The 18907-nt window shown below is 43.2% G+C and overlaps 1 protein-coding gene and 1 long non-coding RNA gene across 2 annotated transcripts in view; one reads left to right on the forward strand and one right to left on the reverse strand.

Moving 5' to 3' along the window:
* tex264a (testis expressed 264, ER-phagy receptor a) overlaps positions 1-17925 on the reverse strand; it is a 63990-nt gene extending 46065 nt beyond the window's left edge. Inside the window, exons 1-2 of the mRNA XM_044023933.1 lie at positions 17378-17925; positions 5389-5610 (exon numbers count right to left, since the gene is read on the reverse strand). Of these exons, the coding sequence (XP_043879868.1) occupies positions 5389-5610; positions 17378-17635 (480 nt within the window). The 5' untranslated portion in view covers positions 17636-17925. The remainder of the gene's footprint in view (positions 1-5388; positions 5611-17377) is intronic.
* On the forward strand, positions 7062-9741 carry LOC122768156. The gene is made up of 3 exons (XR_006360282.1): positions 7062-7117; positions 7192-7235; positions 9682-9741. It is a non-coding gene; the product is annotated as an uncharacterized LOC122768156 (long non-coding RNA).
* Positions 17926-18907: the final 982 nt, after the last annotated feature.

The following is an 18907-nucleotide window of genomic DNA, read 5'->3' on the forward strand; positions in this document are numbered from 1 at the left end:
ATTTTTAAACATTTGAAGTACTTTTTGGTCACGTGAAGGATTCAAGGGTTTTTATTTGTCACATGTATGTCACACAGTAACACACAGTGAAATGTACATTGTGTATACATGCTGGGAATATACATAAACTATAAAACAGTAATTATCAGAAAGGAATGTGAGCGTTGTGAAAGAAGGATTTGAAGCCTTGTGACGTATGGTTAAATGCATAATATTCAAAAATGCTGAGACACAAGTGGTGATAGTGTGTCGCTGTGAAGCAACCGTTTCTGAGACAAAGTCTCTTTAAAAGCCAATACAACTCCACCGCTCTCATGATCAATTGTTGGTATATATATATATATATATAATCCCAAAACAATGGCACATTTATATTCAGACCCACCAGAGCAGAGCGAAGGCCATCTCAGTTGTTGTTTACTTATGCAGATACAGCAGATATAAGATACTTCCCCTGGCTAACCCCTAATCAGCCTGTTGCATGAAAAATAAATGCTGTGGACAGGCAAAAAACATTTTCTATATTTAATTCAACAAATAATAACATCACAAAGAAGACGGGGGGGCGGCGGGGGGGGAGAAGAGTGCCTGGTGAATAAACCATGAGCAGCACGGAGGTGAGGAATCCACACTCTGCAGTGTCAGAGCACCGAGGTGACAGAAACTCAAGCGAGTGAAAATAGACACAAGAGTTGCATCCATTTTGAAAGAGATACTCGCCGAAATTCATCTTCACCGTAGGAGTTGAGAAGGAATATAATAGTACTTTATGAAATACTATTATATTTGACTTGGTTTTGCAAACGATAAAAAATGTAGTCCAATAAAGATGCATAATTTAAAGCCGATGTGGAATGTAATTATAGGTAGACTCACAAAGAACAGTTTTTGTTTTGAATACATTTGCAAACCTTGCTTTCGTGTCCTGTATGTGAGTGGAAAATAACAAAGGGGAAAAAATAATCAAGATAATCTTAGTTTTGCAAACCTGCAAAATAAAATGGGCGATTTTAATATTTTAATTGCTATGGGAGCTACAAGGCCTTTGGCATGTTTCTAAAAGAAGGGCAAAATAATTATGCTTTTATGACATTTGAAGTTTGATTCAGATAAATGCATCGCTAAAATGGGTTGGTGGGGGTCTCTGCAGGGACTACAGAGAATGTCTGAGACAGTCCCCACAAAAACAAGGAGTGTCTTTATTTACATTTAATTATTTCAAGTTCTGAACAAAAGCTTGGGCCACACAGTGGAGCAGATGGTTGCTGTCCCGGTCTTTTCTGCATCTTCTCCCTGTGTGTGTGTGTGTGTGTGTGTGTGTGTGTGTGTGTGCGCTTGGGTCTTCTCCGGGTTCTCCGGTTTCCTCCCACATGTCCAACAGAGATTAATCGGACACTCACAGTTGCCTGTAGGTGTGAGTGGATGCCCGCCTTTTCTCCCTCCCTATGTCAGCTTGTTCACATGTGCGAGTGCTCTTTTATTTCTTGAATGAGTGGTGGTTTGTTGTTTTGTTTGTGTTTGTCACTCTGTCTGTCTGTCTGTCTGTCTGTCTGTCCCTCCCTCACCACGCTCATCTTCTCTTTGTTCTTTCTCTGTTGGAGAGCAGCACACCTGCACACCTGCACACCATTAAGCCGTCGTCCTTGCTGGATTGTTGAACTAAACGATTTGTTCAAAGTTCTCCTCCATCTCGTAATTTTGTTTTTGCCTTTTGCTCGATCTCGATTTCTGTCAGCATTTGTTTTCTTCCTTGTTTTTCAAGGGCTTTCTAAGCCTTTTTGTCATCTCATTTCAAACATATTCAATAAACCTTGTAATATTTCAAAGCCCCGCCTGCTTCCCGAGTCCACATTTGGGTTCAGTCTGATTTTTTGTGACAAGCTCGATCTGTGTTTTTCATGTGGACTGACAGAAATACAGCTGCATTAGTTTTCAGTTAGGTGTGGGATAAGCGTTGGTTGCATGTCGAGAACACTCCGGTTCAAGATGTTGAACCGGAGAAGGTGTAGTAATGCATTTAACCCGTTATGTGATATCTAAAGCATCGCGGGAAGCTGAGAGGTTTACCAAAGAAAACACCCACAGCCCACACAGTAAACCAGCGCCGTACAAGCCTCACAGGCAGCAACAGTTCACGTAATGTGAACCGAGAATACCGAGCCGTTACAAGCACTGAGGTAGAATGGGTCGTCTCCTAACAAGAAGGTCAGCTCAGACTCCAAATTGCTCCTGACGGCTGTGGCGACACGGTGTGAAAGGCTGTGGATGATGAGTGATAGAAAAATAAATAAAAATAAACCGTAGATGTGCATCTACTGTGTGAAGAGGGTATGAATTTGACCAGCATGACACGGTACATACACAAATTCTTGTGACAGATATTGTGATTGCTATATATTTGTTGTTTTAAATATTTAAATGATCATCTCTCATCTGAAGAGCGGGATTATTTTTGGCCACTGAATTCCAGCAACTCTGCAGAACGTCAAATTGGATATTTGCACTCGGTCATATTACGATTTTGATTGTTTTGTGATTACTTGAACGGCAAAACTGTAGCGTAAAAGCGACTATTATATTCACGACTAATCGAGTAATCCTTTGGTCCACAAATTGTCAGAAAATGCTGAAAGATATCGATCAGTGTTTGTCAAACCTGGTGAAATTGATGATGTTCTCAGACGTCCACAGACCAAATGATTCAGTTTGAATGATTTCTTTGTTACACGGAGCAAAGAAACCAGAAAATACTCACATTTAAGAAGCTGAAAAATCACAGAAACTGGTTTTAATTCTTTAGAAAACACTCAAACCGACGGCGATTAATTTAGTAATCGATTAATCGGTCACTTTTGAAGACTATGAAGACGATGTTGATCAATCTCCAGGGGATACAGGACGTTCTTTGTGTCTTTAACATCCAGTTTGGGTTTAAATGTGTATTTCCTGTCAGCCCTGCTCTTCTCATCGCGCCGTCTCTCAGCTGCAGAATTGAAAACAGTTCAGATAAATCCTCAGCATGCGACGTCACGCCAGTGTCTCGCTCCCTTCAAAGTCCCTTATACTACACAAACCTACTCAATTAGTCATACATATACAGTATATATGCAGACATGCATAAACCATCCCCTCCAAACCGCACTCCATTATTCATTAGCGTGGCTGTGGCTGGTATACAGTACATAGTGCACTCACTACACTGCTCCACAACTCCAGCACTGGATGTTAGTGTGTGATTAACATCTCTGCTGTTCAAGCACAGCCACTAACAACCCGCCACAACAGTCAGGTCCACTGACTGATTGTGTCAACTGTGCCGGGGAGGAAGAGACACTGAGGCCGTCTTCTTTGGGGTGACATTCGCTATAGCTTTGACGGACAGATCTGCTGGCTCACAGAGGACGCACGCTGCACTGACACTGTCCGCGATGATGTAACAGGACCAGAGCCTACAGGGGAATACTACTACATACGGAAACATGGATGGATGGACGCTATTCCCTGTGCCATTTAGTCTGTGTCAGTGCACACGTTTAAAGAGTCTGCCCTTCGCTCTGATGCAGAGTGTTACAGTATGAAGACAAAAAGGAGACAACGCTGGAAAACGCGGTTCTGTAGATACAACCTCAACACGTGGAAGCAGGGAAAAGGTATTAAAATGTGCACAAGGTTGTACATAATGAAATATCCCAGAGGTACTTTGTAGCATTGCTTTTGTGATTTCTTGCTCAGCGTCTGAAAGCAAATAGAGTTTAGTTTGCAGTTTTTGGTCATTAGAGAATGCACTTCAGACACACAACAACAAATCCTGTTGTGTGGGCAGGTGAAAAAAAATCTACATCTGGGGTACAGTAAATATAGTTGATCCTGAACTGGACAAATTCACATTTTACAAAATCATCATGTAGTAGTGTGTGTGTGTGTGCGTGTGTGTGTGTGTGTGTGCGTGTGTGTGTGTGTGTGTGTGTGTGTGTGTGTGTGTGCGTGTGTGTGTGTGTGTGTGTGTGTGGGCTTCCTCCCACAGTCCAAAAACATGCAATATGGGGATTAGGTAGACTGGACACTCTAAAATGACCATTGGTGTGATTGTGAGAGTGGATAGTTGTTTGTCTCTAGAGCTGCAACTAACGATTATTTACATAATCGATTAATCTGTCGACGTTCAGAATATTAGAAAACCTTAAAAGATGTTGAGCGGTGTTTGTCGAACCTGGAAATGATGATGTTGTCAAATGTCTTGTTTTGTCCACAAACCAAAATGATTGACTTTTAATGATTTCTTTGTTATCCAGAGCAAAGAAATGAAGAAAACATTCACATTTAAGAAGCTTGTTTTAATCATGTGGACTGGTGATCCGTCCCGCCTATCACCCTATGTCAGCTGAGATTGGCACAGCCCGCCTTATGTGGAGGATAAAGCAGTAGAAGATGGATGGATGATGCAGTTTAAGCTCCTAAATAAAGCCACAAGGCCAGAGTGAAAGTCGTCTTTCAAAGGAAAAAAAGTCAGCTAAGAATTTTCTTAAAAAGTCAGCTTATGACACATCTGTACCACAAAGCACTATGCCCCCCCCACTTGCCTTTCCTCAAAATAACACAACCACACACGAAGGACTCAGCACAGGAGTGCACTACTCCCACGGCATAATAACAGCACATTCACACCAGCGTTTCACATGCTGATCACTGACCAGATATATGTGCCGGCAGCTCACTGAAGAAATACTAAAAGGTTCCCAGAATAAGAGAGCAACACCACTGCATTTCAGCTCTCCCCCGTCTCCCACTCTCATTAATACGAGAGAAAAGTTTCACCGACAAAAAGGTGAACGTGAGAACATCCAGCACTTTTTTTTTTTTTCCAAGTAGGAAGTGGCTCCTTTTTTTTTTTTCCCTCCTGTGGAAAAGGCAGAGGCTTCGATAAACAGATGGACAGCTGCACAGATGTGCGTACGCTCACACACAGAAGTGCATGTGGGGCATTATTCATGCTCTGGGATGTCCCTAAATGAATCCCTGTGCGTAAATGTCACTCGTAAATGTCAATCGCTTTTTCAGGCCTGTCCTGAGGACATGGAGACCGGCATACGGGCTGTGGGAGTCGCAACATACCTATACTTCCTACTATGTCATCTATTCTTAATCGTCTTTAAAGACCGCAACTGTGCATCGTATGATTAATTAAACACGAGAGAGGGCGCCGAAATGAGGGCAGATGACGGCGAAACATGCTAGAAAATGGACATAATAAGAGAGAGAGAGAGTCTTACAGTTTCTGTGAAGTGCATCAAACTATTCATTTTTATGAAACCTCAAATTAAGAATATCAACCGTGGAAAAACGGTTAAAAGAATGAGACCATAATTAACTTTAGAACGACGGACATACCTCAATATAAGAAGCCAGCCTCGGGTAGACTCTGTAAGGTGCCAGCACGTGGGACAGAGGTGTAGTGCAGGGGAAGCTGGTGGTCACGGCGTGGCTCACTTCTGGCAGCAAAAACACCTTGAAGCCGAACTCCTCGTACATCCTCTGCAGCTCTTCGTCGGGCTTCTCCTCGCCCGCGCACAGGACACTGCCCACCAAGTAGCGGCATTTCTCTGGTGGCCTCTGAGAAGACAAAGAGGGAAAGAATAATGGATGTACAGTGGAAGCCAGCCGCATTCTTATTTATAAGACCATCGCGCCCGTATTTCAGCTGTGGGACATGGAAAGAACACAGCGCGTAGTAGAAGCAACACAACTAAGAGAGATTTTAGTTGATTCTTTCATATTTAACTGCAAATACATGACAAAATAAATACAACACAAGAACAAAGTCGCCCAAAGTCGCTCATGAATAAATGAGTCAATATTACTAAGAATACGTCTAAGAATGAGAGCGATGCCCAGATAGAGACACAAGAGTTACAGAACGGAGTGTGTCACGTTTGTGGTTAACGTCGTGTCAGCAAAAAGTAAAAATAGCAACAATTTGATTTAAATCTTTGGAGACGTTGCACCTCCAGAGTCGGTGAGGAGAGGGGCTGTCGGCTGTGGTAAACATCCCATGATTAAAGATTATCCAACAGCCTGGTCACTCTCTGTCCCGTGTGTGGTCATTTAAATGACACTACTCATTTTAAAGCATAGGAATATTATTAGAAATGTCACAAATAACAGGGTAGCCATTTTAGATACTACTAAAATGGCCTGTTAGACTACTATAATAAAGTTTTTATATGTGTGCTTTAATAATCATCAAGTGTCTTTTTATGTCTTGTAAGTGTCTGTATGCAGACGTGAGACTGACAGAATGACAATCACGGAGCGCATGGTCAGGAAGAAGAAGAAGAAGAAGAAGAAGAGTTTTCCCCCTCAGATCCGTTTGCCGACAGTTTATCTGGAGAGGCTCAGATGGTGAGTGGGAACTGTTGTTAAAAGACCATAAAAGCTTTGTGTGTGCGCTGCCAACTCAACTAAAAACCACACTTGTGCCCATAATTCTCTGGATCTTGCCACGGTATTTTTTATTTGTCTAAGTAAATGTTTCATAACTTCCCGGGGAAACAATGGGTCATATAAATTGTAGTAGTTTGTTTAGACGTGATGGCCGTTTTCTTTTATAATGTTGTTACCAAGTTTAGGGAGCCATGGTCAGTCTGAAGGACAGGGATATTAAACAGACAAACAGACTGGTGTGTTTCTGTGAGACCTGCTGCTGCTGCTGCTGCTGCTGCTGCTGCTGCTGCTGCTGCTGCTGCTGCTGCTGCTCTTTGCTCTGTGACACCACAGGTCTGCGGAGCTCTGGCACTGAAGGGGCACAGATGGGAGACGGCGACACTCATCTTCATGTCCCTGGCACACAATGTAGATGCCACAACCCTCTCTTCTTCTCCTTCAGATTTCTCACATCCGGGGTGTTTTTATTTTATTACTATTTAAATTTGTGTTGACCGCATTATGCAGCGACGACACTGATTCTTGCTTTGTTCACAGAGAGCAGCTTCTGTGCCATAATTCAGTGTTGTTGGCGGCGGCTGCTGCGGCTGCTGCTGCTGCTGCTGCTGCTGCTGCTGAGTTCATCTATTTGATCATTCCACCCCTAACTCTCCATGTCTCATATTGTCTGCATCACGTGGGTAATAATAACAACAACAATAATAATAATAATAATAATGATGACTGACAGTGGCTGTTTATCTTTAGCAGATAATCTTAACTGTCACCTGACGGAGACGCTTCCATGTTAAACGGTGAGACGACTCGCTTTTGGACAGACATTCATACAACTTGGCATGAAATATAGAACAACAATGAATCATCGCAGACACACACACACACACAATCATTGCAGTAATACACATGTCCTTACGGGTTATAGTTGAGGTTCTCACATGTGCCAGAGTGACACAAACCTACTAAATGAGGCAGCAGCTTTGTGCAGCCCATATATTTTTGATCTCTTTTAAGTGGAAGAATATCCAGCAGGTAAACACTGTCTAATGCCGAGATAAAGCAGCATATGTGTTCATAAGATGTTGCAGAATTAAGCAGGTGGAGAAATTTATTCAGCGGCTGAAATCTGTGTTTTTTCCTTGCGTGTCCCCTGATGGCAGCCATGTTTTCAATGCGGATGAGCCTCCATGCCTCGGGCCTGTTCCCAGAGCACTGGACGCAGTGCCATGTGTCACGCAGCCTATCACGCTACACACAAATAACCCTGAATTACACAGCCTGGATAGACAGAGGAGGTGATGCACACTGTACGAGCCTGTGGGGGGCAGTGCTATGATCTGCTGCAGTTGGTCAGGTCTAGGTTCAGCAACATTATGTGGCCAAAGAATGAGTGCCTGAATATACTGAATGACCAGATTATTCCATCAATGGATTGTTTCTTCCCTGATGCCACAGGATGCCAGGATTCCATCCATCTTCTACCGCTCTATCCTCCACAGGAGGGTCACGGGGGGTAGCCGTGCCAATCTCAGCTGACAGGTCGGGCACAAATCATGAAAGAGTGGTTCAGGGAGCATGAGACATCATTTTCACACATGGATTGGCCACAAATCCAGACCTTAACCCCATTGAGAATCTCTGGGACGTGTTGGAGAAAGCTTTGCGCGGCGATGAATGAGTGCTGTAATCAAAGCTAAAGGCGGTCCAGCGGAATATTAGAGTGTGTGACCCTTTTATTTTTGGCCAGGCAGTGTCCAAATCGTTATTGATTTGATGGCAAACATGTCAGGGTGCAGTGGTTAGCACTCTTGCCCTTGAAGCAGGAAGACCGGGGTCGGAACAAGGGTCTTTCCGCATGGCGTTTATGGAGAGTGCGTGGGTTTTCCCCGGGTTCTCCGGTTTCCTCGCACAGTCCAAAGACATGCAGATTTGGGGGTTAGGTAAATTGGACACTCTAAATTGACTTGAGTGTGAGAGTGGATGGTTGTTCGTCTCTATACGTGTCCCTGCGATGGACTGGCCAACTGTCCAGGCTGTGACTCCGCCTACTGCCTTATGTCAGCTGAGATTGGCACAGCTCCCCCCCACGACCCTCATGTGGAGGATGAAGTGGCAGGAGATGGATGGACGGATGGACAGATGGACATGTTAGGTGTTATAGGTGATCAATACCATGCAATAATCAATATTATTACATTTTGACCTGAAGAACGATCACACACTGGTGAAACAAACACAGCACAGCAAACACTGGTGATCTTCATCATTAGCATAATGAGTGCAGTGGACATTTCTGTCCTGGAGATAATTATATTGCAGCACAGGTGACGACTTAACAATGAAGGGACATTTTCTTCCAACCTCCACAGCTACAGACATACTGAGTGATTTACACGTTTAAAGAAGGGGAAAATCACGATAAAATACCTCCTGGCTCTGGCTCTGTTTACAGCCTCACAACAAAATATGTTGCACTGTCAGAGGCTTTGAATCAATCAGATTACAGGACGATTCAGAAAAGAAAACACACACGTGGAGCACCTGTGTGTTTTCTGTGTTATTGTTCTGTTGCACAACACCTACTCACTCTGCATAATACAGGTGCTTTCAGGTAATGCGGCAGCGACAGAAACATCCCCACAAATAAAACCACTGGTCACTAGGGGCAACCCTGCTGATTGCATGTTTAAGTGGAAAGTCTGAGAAAACTCCCACTTGATTTATAATGTCAGTAAACATTATCCTGCAGAGTTCAAGGTTTAAATCAGTAGTTTCAGGTCTTATTCAAGTTTTTGTTGTTTAAATAACCAACAATAACTTATCTATCAATGCTGCCTTTTTCAACTTTACATTTCATGTGTAAGTATACGTCACATTTCTCTATATTTTCACATGTACGTGGACTTTTGTGTAGAGCTTGTTTGGAATCGCTCTTCTTTCTCATAAACAACTTGTTGACAAGGCTTCTGTACGTGGCTATTTCCTGTCAACACCAGTGATCTTTGATAAGACACAACAATAACCATTCACACACACACACACACAAAGGGCACAACAACTGTCCTCCCACAATCTTGACTCAGTATCTTACCACCTCACGATCTCTGCAGAGTGTGTGTGTGTGTGTGTGTGTGTAGTTCACTAATGACATCATTCAGGGCTCTATAGCGATCATTCAAATCCCACACAGTAGCAAGAACAAACAGCAGCGTCGACAGAAATCTCATCTCTGTTTCTCTCCAGATAACACACCAGAGACTACAGGCAATTAGAAAGAGAGGAACACCACTCGACGCACTCGACGCACTCGACTTCGCTTCCCTGCAACAGTTGTTTTGTTTCCCACAAGGTAGAATCTCTCAGATGCCTTCCAACCTGGACACCACTCACTCACTCACTCAGTCACTCAGTCACTCAGTCAGCTGTTGCTGCCAAAGCTGCGATGTTTTCAAAGACAGCGTGAGATTCTGCTCCTCACAGGTAGCTGAAGAGAGCCGACTGTGTCTTTTGATTGGTCCATGTGAGAAGCAGAGTGTCTGATAATGCGAAGACTGTGAGAGTTCTACCTCGACACGGACAAATTCTATCTTTGTACCGTCTTGGAAAAACCAATGAAGTTTACCGTAACTTGCAATGTGCGCTGAATGCACTCTAAAGCTTAGCGTCACGATTTGCAAAAACGTGTTAATTCCATCTGAATACGTCTCTGCCGCGTACCTATGCAATAATCCTGTATTTCCCTAAAGAAGGCAAATTAAATCTGAAGAAAGTCGCGTTACAGCCGACTCTGGTCGAGCTCATGGGGAAGCTGAAATGTATTTTCCTCACACAAATGGTGCCATTCCCATCTCTACCCGTTTCCACTACAGCCCAGTCTCCTGGGACCTGTTGGGAGAAAAAGTAATTTCAAAAGCAATTCTTTGCTTGAGGCTACAAGGGCCATTTTTGATGGATGGGGGCTCTGCAACAATAAAACAGTGCGACTGACAGAGGTAATTCTTTATTAGCAGACACGTAATGACGATTTACTTTCTTCATTTACTCATCTTTCTATTAGGAGTGTGCAGCTACAGTACGTTCCCCTTCCCCTGTGTTTGTTTCCCTCTCGTCTTGTGTGTCACTTGTCCTTTATTTGTCGGTTAGTCCTGTCAGTGTGCATTTGTCCTGCCGGGCGAGGGCATCTCCCACCAGCTCTCGCTGCACAACTGAGAACAGTTTTCACCCCATAAGCCTGATGTATGTTCTAATGAAAATATCCCTCTCTGCTTGCACGTTCCCCATTTGTTCATTTCTTTTCTATTCTTTATGTGCATGTGGTTAAATACGTGATATTGGCTTACACCATTTTCTGGACCCATTTACAGCTGGTTATTTCTGAAGTGTCGTGTGTGTGTGTGTGTGTGTGTGTGTGTGGGGGGCTCGGCCTCAGGGCCCGGATCATAACTAGAGCAGCACGAGTTCACTGCTGTCTTGATGGAGGATCAACACAATGCTCCTTTTTATAGTGACAAATCAACCAAATGTGGAGCTAAATTAGCAGAGCGGGAGCATTTAACACCTAGAGAGGATAACGTTGGCCGTCACTTAAAACTAACTATACCGTTTAGTGCCATTATGAGGCAAACCTAAAGACTTTAACCCTTAGAACACAGCGCACTTTATTATGTTTAAATGTACAGTATATACAGAGGGTATAAGCATGCACAATATTGAGTGTCTTATATCGGGTTTTTTTTCAGCACAACTTAGGCAATCTGATGAAAAAAAACAATTACTTGCACCAACTATATAAACACACCTGAGCAAAAAGCACTCAAAATGTTTAAAATCGGCTTGAATTCGTGAAATTTGGAAATACTTCACAGTTCAAAGCTCGTTTTTAGGAAGAAAAAGAAAAACGCTCTAATTTGGTGATTTCTGCACAATTATTGCTACTTTATATCACGACTAATATAAAATGAATCAGAACTTTGACTCAACAACACATAAGAAGATGAAAAAAGACATTTTTTAAAGCCTGAATATGCAACCTATAAACACACATGCCCAGGATGTCCATTTAAGGAGTACCTGCGGCACAGATCCATGCTGCATGAGCAGTAAGGGTTAAGGGCCAGTGTGTAAGACTTAGTAACATCTAGAGGTGATACTGCAGATTGTAACCTTCTTTTTTTGCCTTCTTCATCAGGGAAGTGTGGTGGTCTTCACAGTGGTGGCACTACGGCTGATCGTACAAGTGTCCGTCACTCCACTGCAGTCAACACATCATCAAACCTCATCTCTCTGACCTCCGTGCCGTCTTTACATCAGCGACTGCACAGCGAGCAGCTAATGCAGCGTTCATATAGAACACACTGAACGAATGGATTGCCCAAAGAATACACTTCAGAGCTGTCTGTCTCACTTCCCGTTCACTGGCTCACACAGTATCATCTACATTTTACATCTGGAACACTGACAGGTGTCCATTTCCATTAAAAAAGCAAATAACCTGACACAGGAGAACAGAAGACTTTAAGGTTTAAGGGTTAAGCAATCTCTCCACAAGAGCCGTCTTTTTGAGTGAGTCAGAGTGAGAGTGATTGTCTTCGTCGGCTGATGGAAAGCCATCCACCCACAAAGTCGCCAGGCAGGAAACTGAAACTAATAGGGACTGCACAGCATCAGCAACCGCAGGTAAATTGTCAAGTGCTGTAAAGAGTTGCAGTCAAAGCGAGCCTGCAACTTAAACACTGACTGACTTAACGTCGGCTTAAATAAACCTACATTGCTTGCAATAAGTGTAAAAGTCGTTATTCGCACATGTGCAAATAAGTGCAAATATGTCCTCCTCTGGCATCCGAAGCCGATTACACATCCTTAACAGCGATGAGGCACGGGCCCCTGCGACCCCTTGGGGCAGGAGCCAGTGGAAATCTTTTCTTCTTTCTGTGACTCTTTCACCAACAGCAGCTCGATTCCTTTAGGCTGCGCTCAGACTTAGCTGGTAATTACACAAAGCATCCTGGGAGTTCTGGCATGTATAATTACTGCCGAGGATAAGCAGCCTGCTGGAGGCAGAACACACGTTTTCCTCTGCCACAGTTGTGCGGCTGGTTTCACCACGCCTCGGCCAGCTGGACGGAGTGTGGCACTCCTCCAGCCAGATGACAGAGTGGAAAGATAATCTCCTCTAATAGGAGATATGAATGAATTCCTCCTCCTCCTCCTCCCCTGCATGGAGGTTACTTCCTTCTCGACAAATATTTAGATCTTTCTCCACCTCCTTGCCGCCGCTAAGATGCGCTGATAAATATTCAGCCCAGTAATCCAATATCCCGCGCATCATAACACACGCTGAAAAGCCAACACGCGTCACATGATTGATGGCGCAAAGGGTTTGGAGACATCCCTCACCGTCTCGTTTCACTGACAAATTGCAGCTTGCCACCTTGCAGAGTAATGTCGTACAGTTTGTGAAAACCAAATCTAAACGGCCTGAAATGACACTTAGAATAAAACGCTGTTCTCCATTTAACCCGATTCTGTCTGGATTTCTGCCATAATCACTCTGTAGCACGTCACTCGGTGTTGAGACGTCCATAACCGCTAACGGTGATTTAGCCGGTACATCCACAGTGACTCACGATATTGACTTGGAGACCAGTGGGACTCGTCTTCAGAGTATTACCATATTTCCCTCTCGTTTTATATCCACCTTTAAAAGAAGCAACTCCTTGCCAGAAGGCCCCTCTTTCATGTTGTTGCCTGTCAACAGACAGACAGGCGACACTAAAATGCTAATAAATGTGACTGGCAGTGTGGCAACGCCGCGCTCTGATCTAAAAATTCCAACTGATGAATTGAACCCTGCGATGCTCTCAAGGCGAGTCAGACCCCTGCCAATTTATATCCCTCTTCTAAAGGCAGTCGCACACCTCGCCTCATCTCTCACTGCCACACCCGTACGCGTCTACACATGACATTTCATTTTCTCCTGCTTGTCATGGGGGGGGCGGTGGGGGCGGCGGGCTGTGAGTGGGCTCGCCGCGGAAACTAAAACAAAGTGGGAATTCGGCGGTTCAGAGGATGAACCCAACAGCAGCCTGGCTGAGCTGTGACGTGAACACAACATGTCATCAGTGTCAGTCAGGGGATGAGATCTGTGCATCTTCACTGGACTCACATCAGTGTCGATTAGTGCAAACAAACACGTGTTTATCAGTGCAGATCGTCTGACTCCTCATTCGTTTTACAGTCATTTCTGGTACCAAAGCGAAAAAGCTTCAAAATGCTGAAAATAAATATTAATACTGAAGTTTTGTGTTTGTTTAATATTCGTTTCAGTTTAGTTTTTATGCTAAATGCTCAATATTTCTTTGTCATTGATTATTATTATGACCTTTTTTCATATACTTTGTCTAATGCTTTTCCTTTCATCTCACTTCTCAGAATAAATTAATTTGTTGATTTATTCATATCAACGATGCCATTTGATTCCACAATGCATTTCATCCGTAATTAATGCGCACGTCTACTTCGGTCAATCAATACAAGCACTCAGCTAAATATGATTGTTTTTAAATGGAATGGAATGTTCCACCCACAAAACGAATGCTCATGCCGTCAAGCTGCAGCTTTTATTTTCAGCATCTCCGCTGAGCATGTCCACGACATGTGTACACTAACAGTTATATCCAGACACGGAAATCATATTAATCATTGAATTCCTGACTCTCTGGTTATTTACTGTCCCATCTCTCACACACACACACACACGTGTACCTGGGAGACAGTGTGATGCACTTTAACCAGTCTAGGATTTCTTAAATATTTGTGTCAAATCTCCATTACAGCGGAGACTGAGGCAGATGCAAGTGTAGCCTCCAATGTTGACTGATGTCTGTCAAACTGCTAAACTGTCCGGTCCCTCGGGCCTTTGTGATGACTAATATTGTGTTAATGATGAGTATACACACACACACGCACACACACACACGGATGCAAGAGGCATGAAAAAGAGCAACTGGATTTGGTGCTAATTGGCTCGCTGCCTTAAATGTCTCTGAGTGGCGAGGTGAGAGTTTCAGCCACCTGTCATTATCAGTGCAGGGTAAAATCAGACTGTCCACACACACACACACACACACACAGAGAGAGAGAGCAGCCTGACCTGACAGGGAAACAACAGATTCAGCAGCAAGAACAAAGTCCTGCTTGCTTTTTTTTTTTTATCGTGCTCGTTTAACACAGATTTCACGACAAACCTGAAGGTGTAAGGCGAATGCAAATAAGTGCTTGACGAAAAGCAGCTCAACTCAGGAGGATCCAGAGGCAGGAGTGAAAGACGCATGAGTGGCAGCAACCGGTTAATACTTAACAGCCACTGATGGAGGTGGTTTTGAGTCTAGTTTTACTTCAATGTGATGAAACTCCTGTTTTAAATGCTTCAAAGACGCCAGGCTGAGTCATCCTGCTTAAATTAAGAATGACGATCAATAGGGGGTTCCAAGTGGCTCCTGCCTCCCTCATGCGCTCACTTTCAATGCTAATACTGACATCTAGTGGCCGTCACTTTACACCGACACACAGTGTACATGGTCGGGTAGTAAGTAGAGTATATAATATATCTATTAATGAGCAATATTTTCAGGTTAATAGAGCAAGAGCCATATTTTACAACAGTGACCCACATTATAAAAGCAGGACTCTGTGGTGTTCATGTATGACAGACGGCATTAATAACACACAGTACAACCTGAGCTGGTGACTGGTTTGTACTATTATTACATGCATTAGTGAATGATAAATAATGAGCCGCTGTAGTCATAGCAGACACAAACGCCAACTGAAATGAGCCGATGAAACCGAAACCATGAACAGAGCAAGTTACAAATGACACTGCAACTCTTGTCACGCTGAAAAAGAAAGAAAAGGATTAAAAACCTCTCGGGGCAACTGTGATTCACCATTTTCTCCAACTTAAATCTCTGCACAATGAGAGTCCAGGAATGAGCATCTCACATAAACACATTCAGCCATAAAACATCGCTGTACTGTGCACAGTTTACTGTGTTTGCAGCGAGCGAGTAATCAGACGCACGGTCTTGATAAAATACAAGAGTAAACAAACACTAAACTTCAGCAGGTTCAGTGGAAAAAGGCCCAAGTGCAACATTCACTATCCTACATGTTTGTTTTAAGGCATGATTAAATGTTATAAATCCAATTTACTGGGCTATTCATTTCTGCCTGAGTGATTGAACAGTTGGACCTTCTAAGAGGTCAAACTGTAATTGAGCATTTACAGTTTAACTTAACTGAGCTAAACCAGTTCTTAATCCATTATGTGATTTGTCATCACAGAAAAAATCAGAGGTCGAGACATCGTTGGATCTTAGTTTGTCAAAAGAGACAGAATCATTGCATGTGTTTGACCTTTGACCTCTGTGCACCTGCTCACGGCTGCTTGTGAGCCAGACGCTCCACAAACTCCGACTCAGGCCCAAAAACTTTCCACTTACAGCCTCGACTTAAAACAGACCACATGCCCCAAAAAAGGGGGCTGAGCTCAGCTGCCAGTGTGCCGTATTTCCTGTTCCACAAAGGAGAACTAAACGATGGTTTGACATGACAGACACCCGCTCAGCGTGTTCACTGGGATACTGGGATGCTTTTTTTAAAGCCTTTATTTCGCCGTTCCGTTTGAAAGATGGATTTAGTCACACAACCACAACAAATGTCAACACTCAGTGCTGCCACGGTGTCGGTTAATCAGCTAATCAACAAACACAAGAGTGCAGTTACCTGGAGTCATATACTGTATATAATATATATATATATATATATATATATATATATATATATATATATATATATATATATACATATATAAAAATGTGTACATGTACCATTGTGAAAGGGTATTATTTAGTTGAATTGACGTGGTGTCCTTGACCTGTGTCACCCTGGATCTCGGCAAACATTCCTGTCTAACCAGCAGCTGCTGTGCAGACGTTTATTATTGACTCAACACAACGCGTGATGTAAAATGAAGCAGCGGACAATTACGGATCTCTGCCAAGGAGTGGCCGACTGTGTGTCGTGGTTTTAAGTTAAAGAACATCCAGAGGGAGAATCACTGTGTCACACCACTGCATTTAGACTGCCCCCCCAAAAAATGTCAGGCCATTAGGGCAAGTATGAGTCAAAGGCTGAAGCATGGTGGAGCCACAGACGAGAGGGGGGAAAAGTATCAACAGTGCAACGTGGCAGTGAACAGCTGACTTCCTTCAAAAGAAAACTCCGATGTTTAACCCATTGAGCCCTTGTGAGTTACACTGAATTGCATGTACTTGAACTGATGCAATTCAGACTTTCCAAGTCCAGTTGCCTACGTCTACACTCCATGGGTAATGTTGGCCTGGGTGACTGAGAACTTTCACAGACTATTCAGAGTTTATTACGAATTTAAGTTAAATGAAAATAGGAATAAAAAAAAAAAAAAGATTGAAATATACAAAAAAAAGCTCATAGTACATAAAAGGTAAACACATTTGAATTAATAATTCCACTGTCTTCACCGCTGACATTACACTTATACTGTATGTCTTTGTTAAGTAGTTTACACAATAAGAAATAATGTGTATGTGTTGTTATGGTCAGTTGAATCTACTGTTTTACACTTATGAAATGTGATCTCTAGACCACGTGTGGTGTAAGTGTAAGTTTGCATAATAGATGACTTAAGATGAGATGAGTGAAGAGCTCTGTGTGTCATTTTCAACACTTACGTGAAAGGAGCAGAAAGTGTGACCTTTCAGACTCTGTCCAGGTCACACACACACACACACACACACACTGACTAAAACCTTATCAGGAAACAAAGTACATGCGGTGTTTGTGCTTATGTCACGAGGACTCTCTGCAGGTGCTGAGACCTGCTCGTGTGTGACCTCACCTGCTTGGGGTCATCGTAGAAGACGCCGATGGAGCTCAGCTTTGGCCCGATGCTGCAGCTCTCTGTGTAGGCTGGCCCGCAGTCTTTGTATGGCCCCTCTTTGAACTTATAAGCGATGGTGACGTTCCTGATTGGAGGTGGCCCCGTCTTCACGACCACGTCTGACAGGAGCCCCGAGAACAGTAGGGCACCCCCCACCGTCGCCACCAAACACAGGAGGAGGAAGACTATGAGCAGCACCAGGATGAAGTCAGACATGGTTTCCCCTCAAAGCAGCAGCAGGAGCAGCAGCAGGAGGAGCAGGAGGAGCAGGAGCAGGAGCAGCAGGAGGTCCAAACAATTCTCTGTCAACGCTCACAACGACCTGCTCCGTGTCACATTCAGCAACACCGCGGTCTCGAGGGTTCAAACAACAGCGCACGCGGTCAAATGTCAGTTGCTCGCGGGGGAAAGGACCGGAAGTGAGAGTAAAAGAAAACCCTCGCTGAAGTTGAAGGAATAACTGTCAGTTTGTTTATGCTGGGGTTTGTTTTTTTACCCCAACAGTGGAACAAGCTTCCTGGATAAACCATTCTCGTCCACACAGGGGGGAGAGCGCTGTGAATGTACATGTTCATGAGTAAATTAATTCCATATATCAACAGCAACGAACGTAATATGGAATACACGTATTAAATGTGTAATTATGATTATAGTTTTACTCCTTTCGGTCTTGTAAATCTACCGTCGGCGCTCACGCACGTCAAAGATTTCCCCCGCTCTTCACTACTATGGTTTAACCCAGGTGGTTGTGCCGAAAAGTGACAGAACGTTGGAACAAAAGGGGAAAACCACGACGTTGTGCTTTCTTTCTCTTTTATTCTTTCTCTTTCGTTCATTTCTGAGTTGAGTGAATAACGTGACGGTCTCATGTAAATGCTGTCTGTGTTGTCGAAGTGTATTTAGAGTCAAAAACACTTCATCATTACTTTATCAAGAAAGTCCACCGAGGACAAAACAGGACAGACACTTTCCTCAAGACTCTGGCAGATTTGACTGTGTAAGACAAACAAATACAAAATAATTCATCTCAATGTAGAAGCATAATTCTACTAGTGTGACAAGATGAATGACCAGTTAACGAGGGACGCATGATATCGGACCTTTTACCGATATAGTGCTTGGGCCGATAACTAACATACGTCATAATATTGAGTTTTAAACATGAAATAATAATAATAGTTGTTGAGGACGCCAGCATTTAAGTCAAGGAGCTAACTGTTGTGGTCATTAGTCATAATTATCGGCTTGTTTAAATACGTTTTGAAGTCAAGATCTACCAATAACATTGTGCATCCCTACACACAGTGTGCTATTACATGCTTACGTTAGTGTGCTACATAGTTTAAAATGTCATCTCTGGAGAATGTGTGGGTCGTGTTGTCTTGTTATTCAGTTAAATATAGAAAGTGTGACTAGATACAGGTGCAACGTTGATTAAATGTTCTGCAGGATAATGTGTATTGATTTATTCATTCTCTTCACTAAGAT

The sequence above is a fragment of the Solea senegalensis genome, linkage group LG4, assembly GCF_019176455.1.
Source record: "Solea senegalensis isolate Sse05_10M linkage group LG4, IFAPA_SoseM_1, whole genome shotgun sequence".
NCBI classification, from domain to species: Eukaryota; Metazoa; Chordata; class Actinopteri; order Pleuronectiformes; family Soleidae; genus Solea; species Solea senegalensis.